This window comes from Lissotriton vulgaris, chromosome 4_1 (genome assembly GCF_964263255.1).
Source record: "Lissotriton vulgaris chromosome 4_1, aLisVul1.2, whole genome shotgun sequence".
Lineage (NCBI taxonomy): Eukaryota > Metazoa > Chordata > Amphibia > Caudata > Salamandridae > Lissotriton > Lissotriton vulgaris.
This window is the reverse complement of record NC_141691.1, coordinates 2061692475-2061714094: the sequence shown is the minus strand read 5'-3', so window position 1 is coordinate 2061714094 and position 21620 is coordinate 2061692475. Positions and strand designations below refer to the sequence as shown.

The 21620-nt window shown below is 44.6% G+C and overlaps 1 protein-coding gene across 1 annotated transcript in view; it reads right to left on the bottom strand.

The window, feature by feature from the left end:
- Positions 1-21620, bottom strand: part of LOC147724979 (E3 ubiquitin-protein ligase TRIM39-like) — a 105568-nt gene that overhangs the window by 11319 nt on the left and 72629 nt on the right. Inside the window, exons 3-5 of the mRNA XM_086966458.1 lie at positions 10095-10325; positions 7840-7862; positions 3686-3735 (exon numbers count right to left, since the gene is read on the bottom strand). Of these exons, the coding sequence (XP_086822584.1) occupies positions 3686-3735; positions 7840-7862; positions 10095-10325 (304 nt within the window). The remainder of the gene's footprint in view (positions 1-3685; positions 3736-7839; positions 7863-10094; positions 10326-21620) is intronic.

The following is a 21620-nucleotide window of genomic DNA, read 5'->3' as shown; positions in this document are numbered from 1 at the left end:
ACAACTTTAAAGCATGAAGTGCATCTACAGACTAACAAGTAAGCCAATTAACTGTCAAGCAACGATCTACCTTCTTGAAAGACAAAGCAGCAACTTAAAACGTAACTACATGAAAATAAATGAAGATTAAGCAGAATAAGAAGCAAACACCTCAAGGTAAAAGACTCTTTTCTTGTAACCAGACCAACTGCTACCTGCCTGCCCCATCAGTGTCCATCACAACGACAGCCCAAATGCAGGTGAGCTGTGTCTGTGTGTTTCTGCAAGGATATTTAATTTACATGCTGCATGTGTAACAAAACAAAAAAATTTGCAAGCCTCAAACAAAGCCAAGTCTAAAAATAATTTTTTCAACCTTCAAGCAAAGCAAGTTTTAAAAAAAAACGTGAACTTTCAATTTTTAAAGATAAGTATGACTTTCTGCTTCTCTGCCCTTCAGAGCGAGGCTAAATGGTGCTTTTAGTAAGACATTTTTAAGCACTATAAACCTCCGAGCTAACTGTTAAGATCTTCCATGGCCATGCAATGAAATTAAAAGCGGCAAGTATTTCTAGTGTCTGAAGCTAATTTCTGTGGTTTGGCTGTGCCTATGCGATTTTGTTGAATTTTACAGACCTTTAAAACGTCGTGTAATGTAATCTACCTGCTGAAGTCATAAGGCCAACTGCTTCTTGAAGCCCGTTTTCCGTTGGTGAGGAGCTCATTTCCCTTCATCTGCCTGTATGTTATGGTGACGCAATCGAACCTTGCAGGAGGGTTCAGTGATCAGGATGCGTCGCGCGGAGGCAAGGATTGTGGCAGGTGACGTTTTTCCCTTCTTACAGGAGTATTCTGCTGCAGCATGACGCTGGCAAGCAGCAGCGCTCCGTGAGCCACCCGGAGCAATGTAAGGAGCGTGCCACCATCTTCACCATGGCAACCCAGTCAGTTCTTTAGTAACGCGATGCAAGTTGGTTTAAGCCGTTTGTGTGACCCGTGTTGCGATTGAGTTCAGGTGAGGACGTCAGCAGGGAAGAACGGACCGACAGCAGCGAAGAGCGACTGTTGCTTTCGTTGTTGTTGTGGCAGCAGTTTTAAAAAAAATAAAGAAAACCCTCATAATGGCCGTCTGCAAGGTAGGGTTATGCTGTTACAGTACCTGCAGCTCCTGTTTCTCCACTCATCTTTACCTTGGTTGTGTGGGTCCTCTACTCTTATGTGTTCTTCAATAACATTCGAGGGCTTGTTTTTTGTTCATGGTGAGAGATACACTTTTGCCCTTAAAGGAATACCATTTAATTTCAATGAAACTTGCCGGTCTGCATCTTTACGGTGACAGGCACACCCTGTGATGTCTTTTTATTCCAAAACAACTTGCCTGTCTGCAGCTTTACTCGGTGACAGGCACACCCTTGACTTTAAGGAAGTGGTGTAATAATTAATTGAAACCTGCCTGTCTGCCTCCTTCCGGTGACAGGCACACCGTTGTTTATGCTTTTGTTTTAAAATTTTAAGAAATGTTTACTGTATAACGTTTTATTTAACCTACATAAGTATTTCGTACACTGCTGATCTTAGGTTTTATTTACAGTGTAATGTTTTCGTATTCTGCTTATGTTTTTCTAAAGAAATGTTAACTTTAAAGTTGTGATTAACTTAGGGGTGGGTGCATAGTCCCATTTTCCTTTTTGGAACATGATGTTGTTTTCTGTGTTTGGTGAGGGTTTTAAGTCCCATAACCCAATTTTTTTCCACGGTATTTATCCCTGCGTTGGGATGGGGTGGGTTCTAGTCCCATTTTCCCTTTGCAATGCATTATGGTTTGGGTTTGAGTCCCATTCACTGCATTTTGGTGTGGGTTTGAGTCCCATGACCTTTTTATGCAGTTTGTTTATCCCGGTTTTGTTGTGGGATGGGTCTGGGTTTTCAAGTCCCATGTTCCCTTATTTACGCATTATTTTCATGTTTGGGTTTCAGTCCCATTACATCTTATCATTATTTTTAGGTTATCCCTGCCTTGTCTTGGGATGGGTGTGGGTTGTGAGTCCCACTTTCCCTAACTATTGCTTTTCATTTTGGTGTGGGTTATAGCCCCATTACCTCATGAAGTGGTTATCCCTACCTTGGGATGTTATCTTTTTAGTGAGATAGTTTAGTTTTTTGTGACTTACGGGTTTTAGTCGCTAACAGTTTTCCACGTTGGTCTTAGTCCAACAGTGTTTCCCCTCTAGAGGTGTGGCGTTTTTCTTCCATTGCTTGTAGTATTTTCCTTGATTTTGTTTCTCTCATAATAAGCTGTTTGGGGTCTTGTCGTCCCCTTAAGTTTTCAATATGTCATGAGTTTTTGTTAGCCATTTGAGTATTCCTTTCTTTTTTTCTATTTTTAATTATTGAAGGAGGAGGATGGTGTCTATTTATTTATTCCTTTTCGCTTCCTTCCTTCTTTAATAATTTAGATTTCTGTTTTCCCTCTCGTGATGCCTTTTCATATTCATCCCTGGGTTACAGTTTTCTTAGAAGTTGTATATTTTTCTTGTGCATAGTTTCTCTTTGTTTTCTCTTCTGTTCTTTTGTTTTAAATTATTAAAGGGAGAGGATAATGTAGTATCCTCATGTTATGTCTATGCATTTGTATCCAGCTGCTCAGCCCTGTGTGTGTGCATTCTTATTGGAATCCTAGTCTGTGTGGAATGTTGGATGCATCAGAGTGTCAGTTAAGGATGGGCTGAGCGGCCAGTGGGCTGCTCCTGATGGGGCTGTTATCCTGTTATCTTAACCTTGACTTATGCTAATAAACATCAACTACAAGTACCTGAATTGGTCTATGGTGTCTACTTATCTACACCTGTACCTGTGGGACTTACCCACTACAGAGTGTAGGAAGCTTGTATGTCTGTGTATGCCACCTATTCACCTACCCCTGCATGTCCTAGACAAGTTCTGAAGAAGGGAAGCTTGCACTTCTGTGTGTGTTAACTATTATGAGTAACGGAAGGTTGTACGTCTGTATCTCATGGACATGTGCACAGTGAGAGAAGCTTGCACCACTTTTGCAAATGGAGGGCCTGTTCTGAGAGAAGAAAGCTTGCACTTCCATGTATGTATACCTGGTCTTAGTGTGGAAAATGTGCACTTTCTGAATGTGTTAGACCACTTCTGAACGACAGGCACTTGCACTTCTGCATCCCCTAAACCTGTTCAGAGTCAGGGAAGCTTGCACCTAGGCCAAAAAACACTACAAAACACACCGTATCAGTATACATTAAACAGCACACTCGGCAAACACAGTACTAGACTGTCCTAGATAGCACACTGCACCAGACTGCATACCGTGCACATAGTGTAAAACACCCACTGTACTAGAAAGAGCATCAGACCTCACACTGCACTAAACACTGCACTGCACTAGAAATTACACTGCAAACTTCAGTACACGGAGAAGAGCAGAACTGCTTTTGATTAAAAGTTCACACTATGCAGCCTCTCCCTGTGAGAGGCCTGTACTGCAGCTTATACATGCTCACGGGTCAGACACACTTTAGCTTCACTATGTCCATGATCGAGCTCCCCCCTGAAGGGACCCCTTTGGATTGTTTGTCATTTTCATGGCTGCTGTTCTGGGCCACGGCCAGAGGTTCAGGATTTAGAAGGGGTCTTATCACAGATCTGGGGGGTGAATGGGACCTGTCAGCTCAAGTCCACTTACCTTTATATTTCTTGATATTTTCTGGACCCTGAAACTTCACCTCCTCACACCTGAAGGGACACAAATCATTTTATTGTCACAGACACTCAGAGGCAAAGGGAACTGAAAAGGAACAGCACAAACCCCCTAGTATTAGAAATAAAATACTGACATCACAGGTATCGCCCCATAACACCCTAGCCTACCTCCCACAGCTAGACTCAGTAACATTAGACTCTCTAATGCGCCAAATAAAATCCGGCTCACCCTGTGATCCTGTCCCACCGAACACACTGATCTCGGTTGGGCAGGTAATCCTCCCCACACTACTGAAACTGCTGAACTCCTCGATAATAACCAGCACAGTCCCACTAACTTGGAAACATGCCAGGGTACGTGCACTCCTGAAAAAACCTAATCTCGACCCTTGCAACTTCAATAACTATCGACCCTTCTCACTACTCCCCTGGGCAAGCAAAATCCTCGAAAAACACATTAATTTAATACCTCCCTAACCAGGTTTTTCGAGAGCAACCATCTGCTGGATATTACCCAGACTGGCTTCCGTCCCAAGCATGGTACGGAGACGGCCCTGGTGGCGGTCACAGAGGAAGCAGGGCGGATCCTAGATCAGGGAGGAGCAGTGGCAGTGATCCTCCTTGATCTGAGCGCCGCGTTTGATACGGTGAACCATCAAATCCTCCTTCACCGCCTACTAAGTCTGGGAATATCAGGAGAAGCCCTAGCCTGGCTTAAGTCCTTTTTAAAAGACCGTACCTTCAGTGTCTTTAAGGGAGCCCCAGTCTCCTCAAGCAAGCCTCTGGGGTGTGGGGTGCCACAGGGCTCCTCACTTAGCCCCCCCGCTTTTTAACGCATACATGAGACCACTGGCAGAGATTGTTCGTCCGCATGGCATTACGATCGTCACCTAAGCGGATGACACCCAGCTAGTGGTCTCCCTTACGCACAAGGACAGCCAGCAATCACAGACCAACTTGATTCCCTGTCTGGGGCAGGTAAAGAGCTGGATGACAAGCTCATGCCTAAAGCTTAACGGGGATAAGACCAAGCTGATGCTCCTCGGCCCTCTGGCCCCCTCCACCTAGAGCTTCTGTGGCCCCCCAGCCTAGGCCCCCCCTGCACCCAAAGACAACATAAAGAGCCTTGGAGTATGGCTAGATAAATCGCTGACATTTAACACCCAAGTCACCAAATTGTCAGCAACATGCTTTAGTCTGATCAGACAGATGAAAAGAATCCTGCCACTCCTCCCTTTTGAGGCAAAACAGGTAGTCATCCAGGGCCTAATCCAGTCTCGTATAGACTACAGTAACGCCCTGTATTTGGGGGCCCCAGAATACTGCCTAAACAAACTTCAGCGGATCCAGAACTGCGCTGCACGCACCCTTCTTGGAATTCCCCCCATAGGGCCTGGTCTGAAAACTCTGCACTGGCTCCCTGTTAGGGAGAGGATTAAATTCAAGGCCATGTGCATCACCCACCAAGTCTTCTGGAAATCCGGGCCGGCGATCAATCACTCCTTGATCACCCCCTACCATCCCAAAAAAGAACTCCGTTCATCGAAAGCCTTCCTAACCATTGTCCCACAGATACCAAGAGCCAGATCAGGATACCGCTGCTTTTCCTATAACGCACCCAAGTTATGGAACTCTCTCCCCCTCCATCTAAGGTCCAACCCTAACCTACTTACCTTTCGCAAACAACTGAAAACCTTCCTTTTTAACTAAAAAACTCTAATAACTCACTCCCACCAGTGATCCACCCCAGCAGAAGTTTCCTTTACTCACCAGCGCCTGGACACCTCAGGGCAGCTGTTCGTGCTCTATAAAACTCCTTTCAATTCAATTCAATTCAATCACAGGAGCGCCTGCAGGACAGCACTTGATGTGTCTTACTACACTCACACACACACACAACACCCGCACCTCTAGGGGGCCTCCGAGAGTGTCACACGCTCTGCCTTCCACTATGACCGCTCCTCTGCTCAGAACCTCGCAGGGATTCGCACCTGATAACACAAGCTTCGGGATCTCGGAGGAAACAGTGAAAAACCCAGCCACTAACACACGACCACTCTCTCTCCATCTCGGTTTCTGTCTATTTATCTGTTTACCTGTGTCACTCTCTCTCCCTCTGTCACACCCCTTTGTGTTTCTCTCTCTCGCTGTCTCTATGAGTGTCTCTTCCTAACTCCCTCTCTTTCAGAAAGCTCCAGGGATCTCAAAGGTAACTGTAAACATTCCTTGTTACTGCAAACACAAACACTCACACTCACTCTATATGACACACTCTTTACTTTGATTCACTCTCTCTTTCCTCGACTTTGTCTCTCTCTGCCTCGAACAGCACAAAGATCATTGTGAACAATTGCTGTTACTACACTCACTCCCTCTATCTCTGTCTCTACATCTGTATCACTCTTTCTGCCCCTCTTTGCTTCAATGTTTAACTGGATAACACTTGTCACCACACACTGACGCGCGCACGCACACACATAAACACACTCTTTCTTTCTCACTCCCACTTTGTCTCTTCTTCCTCCTCTCTTTCTTCTTCCACCTTCTCTCTATTGCTCAATATTTTAGCCTCTATCTCTCTTTCCCCGTCTTTGTTGACTCAAGTGAGGGTTCTGGACACTTTCAAAGGTTCGAGGATTGATGTGACGCTGACCCGAGGATGAAGAGAAGTCCGTGAGGGCCAAAAAAAGGTTCTTTCCACCAAACGCAGATTTGAGGAACAGGGTTTGGGTCTATGTGGACATGAGGCGCGCTCAGAAGACAGGAGTGATATTACTAAAGAATGAGTACAAATAAAAGTATTCAGGTTAATTAATATCCAGATTAATGGCATTAAACCTTACAAGTGGAACAGAAGAGAAAGCATAAAGTGTACTTTTTTTTATAGAATGACCAGTGGATCTGTTTATACCTGTATTTTGGACAATACATGACATTGTGACTTAGACACAGGTACAAGCACCTTTATGTGCTTAGTGTTCTAGGGCATGCAGGATATCTTAATTCAACTGCGACTTTCAGCAGCCAAGGGCAGTATCAAAAACTGCTGCCCTTCAGCCACTTCTCGTTTTTATAAAGGTTTTCTTTTGAATCCCTCACCGGGGCTGAAACCGGTGGATTGATGTGCAGTGCTTTACACATGTCAGGTGAACATATCACCATAAGAGTAGAGGTTTGCGTTAAAATACAATAACTGCTCTAAAACATTTCCCCTGGGAAAGCCCTAGTGTTAATCACAAGTGGGTGAGACGGGTTTCTGCTCAGCCTTCTGAACATAAGGAATGTGTGCGGAATGCACCATTATGGGTAAACCTCTGAATGTGAAATATTAAGCGGGAATAACAAATGTATTATAATATTGTAACCCAGAAACCACATCACTTTGCCTCAGTTTGATTAACTGTAGTTCGCGTCTCTCTACTATACCTGTCATTATGTCAGAATTAATCGCTTTCAATTAGCTGGTAATTGCCTAGAAAAAGTTTGCAAATTGTGTCCACTCATTTCTATTGGTAATTTAACTCTGGGTCCTGGGGCCACTTGCAGTCAGACAGGCACCAGCAAGACGTTATGTATGTTCCTTAAACTAGGGCATAAAACTAGCGATGCAGCCAATTACGGCCCTACACAGGCTCCTTACTAAATGATGAGGCAGGCAATGTGGGGTTTAGACATTTTCAATGATGTTTCAAAGCACTAGAGGGACATTTGAGGATTGGCAGTGGCGTCGAAAAGTACTGACGGAGGTATTGAGTTCTCTGTGATTGTGGAAAACATGAGGTAGTTTTTGTGGACAAAGGGGCTTTTCCAGACACAAGAGAGTTTCCCTGGAGTGAGGGGGTATTTTCAGAAGACTAGGAGTTTGTAGAGTCTCAAAGTATTTTTTTAAAAACTCATTTAATGTTTCTTAGAATGAAAAGGAGTTTTTAAAGACTGTAGATGTTTTGGGAACACGCCAGGGGCCCTCAACTCTGTAAGGTAGGAGAGTAGTTATGAGGTGATCAACATATAATAATTGTCTGAGGTGGTATTGCTCTGGCAGCAGAGTAGATTTCTGTGAGCTCAGTACTGACATTTCCACACCAGAGACAGACCTGCTCCGTACACACTGAGAGGAGGACAATAAACCAGCCTTACCTGTCCAGGGTGCTTCTGACATCCTGCAAAACAAAAAAAGGGCATCAGTTTCCACAACCAATTTTAGATTCTTGCAGATGTTAAGGTATTAGTTGTGCAATTCAGGTTAATGCAAGGATCTCATCTAAGGAGACAAAAGGGGGCCGACCTTACAGCTCAACACAGTCTGTGATAGTCTGAATAGGGTCACATGACACAGCACAGCTTGTGATATCCCAAATGGGCCCTCAAGACAGCAGAATGTTTAAATTCTGTGTGAGGGCAGATGTAGTACAGACTGATATATTCTGAATGTGTCATGTATTATAGTCTCTCTGAGTGTTTGATTGGTTCAGATGCTCCGTCCATTACCACCCCCTTTTGTACCGCTTATAGTCTCTCTTCCCTGAGATCAGGCAGCACACTTGCTAAACCTCTTGCATCACTAGAAATAATTGGTGATATACCAGAGAAACAACTAGTATCCATACTCAAAGTATACCTCACCAAAATACTTCTAACGCGCTTATAAGCAATTAAATGTACACCTGTAATTAAACAAGTATTTCGGATAAAGTACAGGGTAAGACCTTTAAGTCTCTTGTTTCTGTTAGAAAACATCTATCCATTCAAGCAAAACTTGTACTGGGTATAACCCGTACTCACAACAAGAGGCTCTTAATACTCTGTTGAGAATTGGTGACACTTGAACTGGAACAGTCTCAGTCATTAAACTATGTTCAATGTAAAAAATTGGACTTTGCTCTGAATTGTTTTAGTTTGAATAGCAAATTATGAAATGAATGAACTGACATAATTCAGGTTAGGAAATCTTTAGGGGAGGGCTTGGAATAATCTCGCAAAGTACTCTGGTGGGCATGTCTTTGACTTTTCTAACAGTCTTGATCCCAACAATTCAATTGAAACTAGTTGCAGAAAGTTTAATGAAGAGATTACAGTGGCCTTGGATAAAATAATCCCATTATTAAGATGAAACCCTGTAACCATCTATCTACCCCATGGTATAATGAGTCACTACAAGCAACAACACTAGAGTGCAGACAATTAGAAAGGAAATGGCGTCGGTCTTACACGGAAGAAGAGAAACAACATTAAAAAAGTATAAAAAGGAGATCCGCACAGCAGAAGCTGGCTTTTACATGGATTCTATTTTAGCTGCCGCTAATAGAACAACGAAGGCCTTTGAGATCTTCCGGGGCTTATCTAATCTGCAGTGCTTAAACCATAATATTATTCCCATGCAGCAGCCGTGTGATGATCTTGCAGTCTTCTTTGAAAAGAGAGTCCGCAAGATCTTAGAGGACATTGCTAATTCTTCTGAGGTGGAAGCTGCACCTTCCAGTGATAGTACCACCATGACTCTTGCTTCTTTGTCGAGTGTAGATGCTTTAGAAATGTTGAGGCTCGGGAGCTGTTGGAACACCCATTGGATGATTGAATTCTTTAAGCCAATTACATAGGAAATATTGTTCACAATCGCTTTTTCCACAGCGTCTGAAATTCCCATTAGACCCTCTTCTGTCTAAACAGCGGAAAAAATGGAGGGATGAGTTGGTGCCGCCACTAACATTACTCTGTAATCAGTCACTAAAAAACTAGTACCACTCAGCTGGAAGAAGGCTGTGGTTCTGCCTCTGCCAAACAAAGAAGCCATCACCAAACCCAGCGGTATTGAGTAATTATAGGCCAATTTCTCTCCTTCCTTTCCCAGTGAAAATTCTGGAGCGTCATGTTAGTAAGATCTTATCTTCCTTTTTTGAGTCTTGCTTCTTGCTTGAGGAGGAACAGTTTGGCTTTAGACCAGACCTCAGTGCAGAGACTGCATTGTATGAGATCCGTACGAGAGCAGATAGTGCTCAGTTTGGCTTAAGACTGGGCCATGGTACAGAGACTGCACTGTATGAGATCCGTACAAGAGCAGATAGAGGTCAGTTTGGCTTTAGATTCCGGAATCCCGCTCCGCTGTAGACAGGCGTTGCAGCACAGCTGGATCGCACTTGGTGATCAAGCTGAACCCCGATGATGAAGCATGCCACCTACCAGGTAGGTGGGTGAGGGGTTTCTTAACAACAACAATTTGTTGTTAATACCAACTGACCAGGAGCTAGGGTAATATCCCTGACCTGTACCTGCTTGAGGTCATGTCCTCGTTTTTCTAAGAGATCGTACGTGTGCTCAACATACATACATCGCCACACACACAATATGAATGTAGCTCTTCTGTATTGTCTTGTATTTACCAAGTGGTGTCTCACCTTCAGGAGGTCCAACGCTGATTCCTCACATTTCTTCTCTAGATCTGTTATCAGGGCATTAAGAGAAGTGATTTGATTGGACAGTTTGGAGATATTTGCATTTTCTACATCGGTAATCCTCTCCTCCATCTCCTCCAGTCTCTGGTTCAGCGTCTGCTCTTTATCTCTCAGGAGCTGGTGCAGCTCTTCAATCTCAGACGCAATTTTCTGCTTCTCGGCTCTCACCTTGTTCTGTCGGGATCAAAGAAATGATGGTTAGACGCTGTGAAGATTCCAATGAGCATCACCATATGTAGTGTACAGGGTGGGGGGGGGGGCGGGGGTGGAGGGGCACAAGAAATTCTGACAGAAACCAACAACACTAGTGCTGGTGGCATATTTAGGGGCGCAGGTGGTGGGAAGCTAAAGCTAAGCAAGAAAAAGGTGTTTCTTGCAGCTGAGCACTCTTGCTGCCTTCCCTTCTACTGTCTTAGTTCTTCGCTCCCATCAACACAGCCCCTCAATGGGCTGTGCTCTGTCCACCCACCTCCAAACTGAGCTCTGCACTGTCCACCAACATAGACCCCACAACCCTCCACTGAGCTGTACACTGCCCACCCTCAAAATCTTTAGAGACCTCAAAGGAGCTGTGCACTGCACACTGCCCTTCACTAAGCTGTGCACTGCGTCCATAGCTCCCCCTCGCTGTGCACTGCGTCCATAGCTCCCCCTCGCTGTGCACTGCGTCCATAGCTCCCCCTCGCTGTGCACTGCGTCCATTGCTCCCCCTCGCTGTGCACTGCGTCCATAGCTCCCCCTCGCTGTGCACTCACATTAAACACCAGAGCTGTGCACTGCGTCCATAGCTCCCCCTCGCTGTGCACTCACATTAAACCCCAGAGCTGTGCACTGCGTCCATAGCTCCCCCTCGCTGTGCACTGCGTCCATAGCTCCCCCTCGCTGTGCACTGCGTCCATAGCTCCCCCTCGCTGTGCACTGCGTCCATAGCTCCCCCTCGCTGTGCACTGTGTCCATTGCTCCCCCTCGCTGTGCACTGCGTCCATAGCTCCCCCTCGCTGTGCACTCACATTAAACCCCAGAGCTGTGAGCTGCACACAGCCAGCCCCCTTACTGAGCTGTACCCGAACTGAGCTGTGCACTATCCATTCACAGAGAACTAACCACCCACATAGCCCCGGACTAAGCTGCACATTGTCACCCTCACAGCCCCCACTGAGCTGGGCACTGTCAAACCACCTCACCCACTGAGATGGGCACTGCCCACCTACATTCCCAAAGAGCAGTACACGACCCACCCATACAGACCCTCTCTAGGCTGCGCATTGCCCACACAGCACCCGCTGCATAGAGTTGCTCATTGCCCAGACACAACTCCCCACTTAGCTCTGTACTATTCACCCACAACACCTCCCCCACTGAGCTGTGCGGGGCTCAAGCACTCAGTTCCTCAGTCAATCTGCCCACGGAGGGGTGCGCTGCGCACCCACACAGACCAGTTCTGAGCTACGTACAGTCCGTCCCCAAAGCACCCCACTGAGCTGTCCACTGCCCACCCAAACCTCCCTCACACCGAGTACACTGGAACTGACTGATCATATCTGTGATAGTGCAAAGGAACCACAGAAAATGAATGACAGTTTTACCTTTGACGGATGGAGCATTTAGTCTTTGTTGAAAAGCATATTTTAGGGAGGAAGGAAGGTATTGTAAATAGTTCTGCTGGTCCTCCTGTGAGAGAGCGCAATTTGAATAAAACATATATCCGAGTCATATTCACAAGCATATCGTATAAACGTAGAAATGAAATGTATACTGTAATGTGAAGTTAACACTTATAGTATAAAGTTAACCGATGTAACATGAATTATACGAAATGTATTTGTATTTACTCTTGAAAATGCATTAGATTTAGAAGGCCCGTATACGTAGTGGGCTAATGTAGAAACGTAGAAGCGTTATGAACTGTAGAACGTGCAAAGTAGAATTCATATACGTGTGTAACTTTAAATGCAGAAACGGCGAGAAATGTGACATGGAGAAATGTGTAAAGAGCATATATAAACGATGTAAAGGGAGAAATAACTTTACGTTCTAAGTATGAAATTTATATTCTATGTAAATGTATTCACATATAAGCAAAGGATTTGTTAAATGCGAACATATATAAATGTGTGTTAAAGGTTATATTGTGTAGAAGAAGCTTGTAGGAATGTTAGAAGAGTTTAGGTCATTTGTGATTATAACCTGACAGACCAAGGGTTCGCAGGAGTATAATCCGCTGTTGGTAATTTAGTGGGCTCACAGGAGTCGTGAATAGCCTTCACTTGAACGTGCGAGCCAAAGAGTCTAGTTCTTGTTAGATTTAAGGTGACAAATGTCGGACAAAGTTTATTGCCTAAACATGAGAGGAGACGATTGGAATTTGAGTCTTGTTTTGAAATGACCATTCACAGGACCAAGAAGGGTTACAATCATAGTTGTAAAAGAAAAGTTCTGATAAGGTGATAGATTTTGTTTCGAAAGTGTCAAAGGTAAAGTTGAATGAAGTCACCAGCAAGAAGACGAAGATGGCGTCTAAGGAGAAAGGTCAACTTAACGGACGACGAAGAGACGAAGCAATGGGAAAAAGCTAGAAGATGACCTCACGGGGAAAGTCCGTGGTGGGCGTCGAAGGGGCGTTCCACCCACACTGTGATTGTGTATTTTAGGGACAGCACCCCGGGGAGAAGATAGCGTTTAGCAGGAACAGCAAGGCGAAGAGCTCAGAGCGAAGGCAAGTTAGAAAGAGCAGATGACTTGAGCAGATGCGCTGAGAGAGATCAGAGCGCAAGGGAGCAGTAGGCCGAGGACCCTTAGAGATCGGATGGGTAGGCAGAGAGGGTACTGCTTCTTAAACTTAAGTTACCTTTAGAGGCTAAGAGAGTTTGAACTTCTTAGGGAGTCAAACTGCTGACACCTTTTTAGGGTACTAGGAACTTGCGAAGCAGGGATGTCACCTAGTATAGAGTAGGGACAGATTTAACTTGATTATTTTTTCTCCTTCTGTAGATGACGCAGAAGAACCACTTCATATCGATGCTTTCTAATTTGCTGATTTTGGAACTGACTTTAATTATATTCGTTTGTGGACTGAAGTTCTTTAGGGAATATATGTTCCTATTAGTTCCTGTATATTTGATGAATTTGATCCTGAGAGGATTGTATTTGCAACTTTTCTTAATTTTATATTAAACCTTTTAAACTTTATTAGTTGTAAGTGGTTCTTTAGAGTTGCGTCAGTTCATGGGGTTAATCTAACCTATGCGGGGTTTGTCTTTTACTCAATGACAGAAAAAAATCGATCCAAACAGATGAATGAGATAGGTATCTAGGTAATCAGAAAAGGTATCAAAATCTCATTCCCCGCAGTATTTTTAGGCAGGATGACGGCCTTTTATTACTTTATATCCTTAACACCCAAGATAGAGAGCCCACCTCTGCCCCCCTTCCCATGCAAGATATTCAAGAAAGGAGATGATTCAAATAAGAAATCTGATTAAGGATCGCTTGAATCTGATGATAATGACGCGTGTAAGGAAGATAATAGAGGTGATTAGACTAAAGATTGATTTGTAATCTCAGGATGAGGCCGGACTTGAAGACCCGATCTTCTACCTTTCTCAACAACTAAAAGACTCTGATCGGAGCTGCACAGGCTCATAAAAAGTATTGCAGCGAAACTCATCCACATAATGGAGACAACCTTAAATCCGAAAACAAGACTAATTGATATTCAGACCCATCACAGAAACGCAGAGAGCCTCCGTAATTTACATTGTGCGAACAGAACCCACTGCTTTGCTCAGTGCGTCTTCTTTGTTACTTAAATCCCTAAGTCCAAGAACACACTTGCTGACGCGCTGTCACTAAGATATCCAATCACCTTTGCTCAGGAAATCATCCAACCCCATCCAATAACTGGTGCTCTACAAACATTGCTGAAAGTGCGTCTCGCTCATTCTCAGTTAGATCCTAAGGTTCTTAAAGACGTAACCAAATCAATGACTCTCGAAGGAGATGGGTATTTTCACCAACAGCCTCTCAGCCTTCCTCCCAAGGAACTTCAGAAGAGGTTTTGTGAGTGTGTTATGACACTGTACAGCCTGCCACAGAGGACCCACAGCCACTCTCTTGTTAGTACTGAGATCCTCCTGGTGGCCATCCGTAAATAAGGATGTCGAGCAGTATTTTCTGGCTTGCCGAAAGGAAAATGAATGCATTCCAAACCATTTATATCTAAGCCTGTCCCTCCTGGACCACAGCATAAGGTGCCACCTGCTTTTATCCTTATGTCACTTCCTGCAGGTGGAGATCGATTTATTATGGTCATTGTTGAGTCCTCATTTTTCTCCTCATAAAACTATACTAACCGCCCCCACCGCGGCTAAACATGTTCTAACAGATTTGGATTGATTACATGGGCTTTAGGACAAAGAGTATGCTTTGTCAAAATCTGTCTGAAAAATGGAAAATGGTGAAACTGCTCAGAACTAGTCTCAGAACTAAGCTGTAGGAATACACAATTTCCTGACTAGAAGCCGTGGGCCAGCATGCAAGACGCAATTACTGGGAGATTCTTTAGAACACCCTAGTTAGAGTATGGGGAAGATTCAACCATTCTGCCAGGATGGGTGACTTGACCCTGCTTCGAAGGAGTGGCTTGGCTGACAGCTCAGGAGAGGCATTGGAGGTGTCCTTGCATTGGAAAGAGACAGCTCAGAAGAAGCAGGGATGCAAAGGATGCCAGACAACTTTAACCCGTTTAATGTGGCAGACATTCCGCTGCGGTGCGGGCGTTCTACACAGTGGGAAGGCTGCCTCGGCCGTTGGTCGTGATCAGCACCGGAAGGTAGTGCTGGCATCGGCCAACAGCCGAATCGAGCACGGAATTGGTTAAACCCACACTGTAATACAAGACAAGGCAATTACTGCTGTACTACAGAGAGTGTCCGAAAATGTCTCTCCAGTGAAGGTGGCTGTGCAGACACCTGAGGCCTAGAGTGTCTTGGAACTCAACACGCTGTCAGCTCTGCTACGCTGTCTAACACCAAGAAGCATATGAAGAACTAAAGAAGTTTTGGATCCCATCGGTGGTTGGGCATGAAGAAGTGACATGTGCTGGAAGAAGATTGGCACCATCAAGGCAACTGCACCTGCCCGGAGCGCTAATCACTGGGACACAGACTGAGGGGAGCTGCTTGCTTGAGTACCAGGTTTGAGATTGGACCAAAAAAGAATGCAAGTTTATGGTCTGGATCTCCTTGACCACGAGCAGCACAATCCCCATCACAACCTCCTCTTGAGTGGTGTTGGTATTGCCACAGCTTACAGAAGATTGTGACCATCACCACCCTTATCATGAATTGTAACCTCCCCATCTACTGAACTTCCTGAATAGAGACGTTGGACATCGCTGCCTGCACAAAAGAACTTCACATACTTTTCCACGAAGGACAGAGATGTACTTCAACATTTCAGGACAGGAAAGGTGCATGACTAGTTGGAGACTGAACTAGAATATTCAAAGGGAGCGCCACTAATTGAGTGGCCCTAATAGTACCACTGAGAATCCCCACGGCAGAGCCAGGGGTCAATGTAATTTTATGGCTTGTCAAACTCTTCTTGGGAGTGCCATGGGGAGGCAGAGGCTAGAGGGTCTCAACTATAGGTCTCTGCAAAGTGGGTCAAGTACAACCCCTTCACACTTGACACTCAGGGTAGCAAGGGTGAGCAGTCACAGGCCTCTCAGGAGGGTAGTGTGGGGGTTCTCAAGCTCAGCACTAAACAATCAAATAAAGAACACATCAATCTTAATCAATCAATCTTAAAATACAGCTCAGAGGTTCACTTTCTAAGTAGGAAAGTACTTCAATCACACAGTTGTACTAAATTTTACTCATTTCAATGAGGACACAACATAGTGTTCCTGTGTGTGATCCCTCGAAGGCTCTGCCATCGCCCCTCTCCCTCTATACAGCTCCCCAGTGATCCCCTGGATTGGGTTTCCCTTCCTTTCTGGTGAGTCATGAGTAGTGTGAACAAAGCTCAGGTGCAGTGTATATGTGCCCACAGTTTAAATGCTCTCAGTCGTTCCTTTTCTTACCCTTCCTCAAGACAGGAGATACTGTTTCAGTCCTTCTGGTATATCTTGTAGAGGTGGTGGCCCTACTGAGCACCCAGCAGAAGATGCAGAGAACCCACAAGTCCTGCCACTTGAGGGCCTCGAGACAGAAGGGTGAATTGTCTCCTTCTCTCTCCGCGTCTACGGGCTGACCCTGCAGTCGCATTCCGACATTGATCGGAAGGAGTACATGAGCCCGTTTTTTATGGTAATTACATTTGTGACTAATTACCAATCGAGGATTGGTATTTTGGATCCCGGCTGTCTATGGCGGCCGTTTGGATTTGGGAACATGACATGACTTCTCTCCCCAGTGGATGGTACTCCCAGAGGATAATCCTTAACTAATCTGGATTCGTTAAAGGACTGTCTGTCCCTTCACCTCTCACATTGGGCGCCAAGCTGAGCCCCTTTTGAGTGCACATTTTTCTCCCATACTTTGTCTTTAGCAACATTTTTACTGGTGTGCCCTTTTCACACTGACAGGAAATTATAATTGTTCTTGTCTCAGGTGTTCCGCATTGTTAGGACCTGATGAGAACCCTATTTTGCTCTTGGGGTCGAAACGCCGTTAACACGTATTTCAAACGAACCACTTGTTCAGTCCATAGTATTGTGTTAGAAGGCTGTCAATATCTTGTTTATAAAGTACCTGTGATCGTTTTCTACAAACTGAATCCTATTGTATGTCACAAAACTGGCACTTTTTTAGATTCTAGTTCACTTGGGACCCTGAGCACATTGTTTGATAGACTTTACTACACAAAGTGCAAAATTAAGTAAAAAACCCTAAAACGCATTATGTGTATAATTTTGATACTCCCATGAGTATATGCCATTGAGCTATATAATTATCAAATGTTTTACAGATAGCCCACAGGAACGGTCGTGTAGTTCCAAGGAATCCCTTGAACCTGCGCGTTTTAAACTAAACTGAGGGCTTGGTGTCCAAACCAACTCCAGACACCCCCACAGGATAAGTCAGCCGCTAGAAAAGCTAGCTCTACAGTGCCACTACCATTCCACTGTAACCTACAATGGTGACGGTAGTTTCTGGCAACCACTGAACATGACAACCCGGACAAATCAGGGATCGTGGAAAACAGTACAGTAAATTTTGCTCAATCACTAGTGCTTCCTTATTCTCAAAAAATACACAGACTGACGATTGGGACATTTTCAATAAGTATTTATTGGTCAAGCATCAGTCTCGTGTAAAACATATTTGCTGCGACAATCAGAAGACAGAAGCACACGAAAGTGATTGCAAGCACCAATATGGTAAACAGTAGATACAGTTCTACAATAGCGCTAAAAGGATGAACATGGTCAGCTCATATGAGACAGTAGCATTTGCGTACTCCTATAATGTGCACCCTACCTACTTTGCCTAAATGTACCTAGCCTTGATATATAGGTGTAGCATGTATATGTGAATATATGTGTGCTAGGGTGTAGCCAAGAATCCCCTAGGGAAGTACCTCAACTGATGGTAGAGAACAATGAACCCCATCTCTGCTCCAAGGATGACACGCCGTGAGGTATGTCAGACCGCTGTGTGTCGAAGATTCAGCATGCAGGACCCCATGTCAGCTTGGAAGGAATTCTCCTCTGATTCGTAGGGGGGAATAAGGGTTTTAAATACTGCAGTGATCACTGCAGAGTTTTTTTTAGGAGTGATGTTTTTTGAAAATAATTGTGAATGTTTTTCAAAACAAATGCGATCATGTAGAGCGGGCCAGAATGATGAAAAAGGGGAAATAACCATCACAACGCAACTTTCACAACTCACTACCATTACAACGAAACTTTTACAATGCAAGATCCATTACAACGCATGCTATTACAACGCATGCCATTACAACGCAGATGCTATTACAACGCATGCCATTACAACATAAGTATGGGTAAGTATTTAATTTAAATAATAGTAATTTAATTTAAATTGAATTTTCTTAAATTAATGTAATTTTTGTAATTATTCTTAATTTTAATTACATGTAATTTTAAATCAATTTATTATAATTAAACCCCCTGAAGTTAGAATAGTATTTTTAACCCCTACTCTATCCAACACTTACCCTACTTTTACACCCCCCTTGAGTTAGAATAGTAATTTTAACCCCTAGACTATCCAACACTTACCCTACTATTACACACACCTAGAGTTAGAATAGTAAATTAAAATATATAAAAAGATTTTTGTTATTAAATTAAAATGAATATTAATTACCTATACTTACGTTGTAATGGCATGCGTTGTAATAGCATCTGCGTTGTAATGGCATGCGTTGTAATAGCATGTGTTGTAATGGATCTTGCTCTGTAAAAGTTGCGTTGTGATGGTATGCGTTGTGAATGTATGCGTTGTAACGTCATACATTCATGAAAAAGTGGGACCTTGGTACAGAATAACTATGCCGTGCCTGTGGGCTTGTATATGTGCGTAAAGTACAGTTATTATGATAATATCAAGAAGCAGTATGTAAAATAGAAGAGCCTGGTCTCGAAGAGACAGGGAACAATCTACTGGGTAAAAGTTCAACAGTCAGAACCGTTACTGTCATGTGGCTAGAACAATGTATTTAAAAAAGGGGATACATGGCAGGACTAGCCTACAGAACATGACAGAACCGTTGTTCCCTGTTGCATAATCGACACCCTGGTTCCTTCTGAGTAGGATGACCCTTGTCTCTCTGTACACACCTACCGAGTACCCAGCAGGAGATGCAGAGAGCCTACAAGCCTTCAGATGAGCGTCAAAGCCAGACGTAGGCCATGTCTGGCAGAGCACTCACCCAGCCCGTTGGATGAGTTGCAGTACTGTGTTATACAGGAGCAGGAGTGGGTCTGCTGAGTAGTAAAGTTGGGACTCCTAACTTTAGGGCTCCTAAACTGAGAAAAATCCTAACTTTAAGACTTTCGGTATTCACAGAAGGCATTTAGTTCAGTAACACTATTCAGCAGCGCATTCATTGCAAACCAAACGCCTCATGGGATTTCAAAAGGCCCCACTGTCTCCACTCCCCTCACTTCAGAGTCTCGTTATTTCCGCTTCAGCCACAGAAATGCAGGCGACACACAGCCACTGTCTGAGGACACAGTCATCACCCTCCACTTTGTTCTAGGCCTGACCAGGGGTATCCAAAATGGATCCCACTGCCCTTCAATAATTTGACTCACTCACATAGCACAAAAGTGCTACTCTCACAAACATGTGTGACATGCATTTGGGATGTCAGCACAAAAGACTGAGCAGGTTATGTCATTTTGTAGACCATGCTAATCACCCGTGGGGAATCCCGGAGGGGGTGCAGGAGTAAAGGTGAGAAGTCCCCAGAACGTAATTCGAATAGCCGGGTCTTCAGTTTCTTGCAAAACTGAAGAAGTGAAGAGGAGGCTCTGATGTGCTGAGGAAATTTGTTCCAAGATTTTTTTTGGGATGTAGGTGAGCGCACGCCCCCCTCCTGATGTGCCTTTGTGAATGTAGGGGGTGTGTACGAGTGAGAACGAGGCTGTGCACAGATGTCTAGCTGGCTGGCGTAAGTGTATTTGGCTGTTCAGATATGCTGATCCGGTGTTGTGCAAGGCTTGGTTCGCGATCATGAGGAGTTTGAAATGACTGCGTTTTTGGGTGGTGAGCAAGTGAGATGTGGATGCAGCGTAGGAGGTTGAGGACAAGTTTTGTGGAAGCGTTCCGGGTGGTCTAGAGTTTGTGTGTGAGCTGCTTAGAGATTCTCAAGCAGAGTGCGTTGCCATAGTAGAGTCTGCTCTTGATAAGGGCCTGCCTGACGGCTCAACTGGTGCTCTGTGGCAGCCATTTGAAGATCCTACAGAGCATGCGTAGGAAGTGGAACAGGCAGTGCTCCCTGCATTGAATTGTTTTGTCATGTTGATTTTGTTATCCAGGGTGAGCCCATGGTTTCTGGCGTGATTTGGGTCAATCAATCAATCAATCAGTCATTTGTAAAGCGCACTACTTACCCGTGAAGGTCTCAAGGCGCTGAGGAGGGGGGGGGGGGGTGGCTGCTGCTGCTCAAAGAGCCAAGTCTTGAGGAGGTGAGCAGGTCTTGGGTTTGACGAAGGATGGTGTTGATGTTGGTCCTAGCTCTGTTAGTCACCTGGTGGCGTCCCATGGTGAGTACTTCTGTCTAGTGAAAATTAAGCTTCATGCAGTTGGTCCTCATCCAGTCTGCTACCATGGTCATGCAGTTGGTGAAGTGGGTTCTGTTAGTGATCGTGCTGTCTGCCAGGAGCATGAGCTCCATGTCATAATATATGATGTCTAGGGATCGGAGGGTGTCAATTAGTGGTGTTATGTAGACATTAAAAAGGTTAGGGCAAAGGGACTATCCTTGGGGGTCTCAGGGGATCTGGTTACTGGATTCCGATGTGAAGGGTGGCAGTCTGATGTATTGGATTCTTCCTGTGAGGAAGGAGCAGATCCATTTGAGTGTCGGTCCTTGGATGCTGATCTTTTGCAGTCTTTTGAGCAGTGAGATACAAAGTCGAATGTCATCGAGAAGTCGAGCAGGATGAGGACCGCTGTCTCTCCTTGGTCTAGGATAGTTCGGATGTCGCTGAAGGCTGCAATAAGGGTGATATTGGTGCTGTGGTTATTTCTGCATCCTGATTGAGTGTTGTCCAGCAGGTGCTGTAATTTGAGATGAGTTGCTTGTTGATGGCCTTCTCCATCACCTTGGCTGGGTAGAGGTGCGGGGAAATCGGACAGACGTTGCTGGGTAGGTTTGGGTCATCCGCGAGTTTCTTGAAAAAAACTTTCACAGCAGCATGCTTCCAGTCTTCAGGGAATGTGGATGATGTGATGGGAGTGTTGATATGGCTGTATGTGGTGCTGATAGGTACTGCTCCCAGGTTCTAGATGCAGTATGGGCAGGATCTGTGAGGATGGACTTTATGACTGTGCCTGTGTTTTCTCTGGTGAGAAAATTGAATTTGGCTTGTCGTGGGCAGGCTGGTGATGATTGGTTGGCGTGCGAAGTAGATGTTGATGCTTGCAATTTTGTTGTGGAAGACATTTTATAGGTCATTCTTGGGAGGGGGTGACGCAGTTGACACACTGAGCTGTGCCCTGCTCACCCACACTGAGCTGTACAATGTCACCTACACACATGCCCCATTGACCTGTGCAATGCCCTCCCACACAGTGTAAGAAAACAAAACTAAAGCCAATGTGGTATATTTAATGTATAAACAAAAAATGACCATACAAAATGAATCACAAAATCACAATATAGCTACCAAAATAACCATATGTTACAACAAAACCACAGCATTATGAAAATTAACAAAGAATCAGAAACATAAAGCAATTAAACAAGGTGCACGGTGTCCCTTAGTGAGGA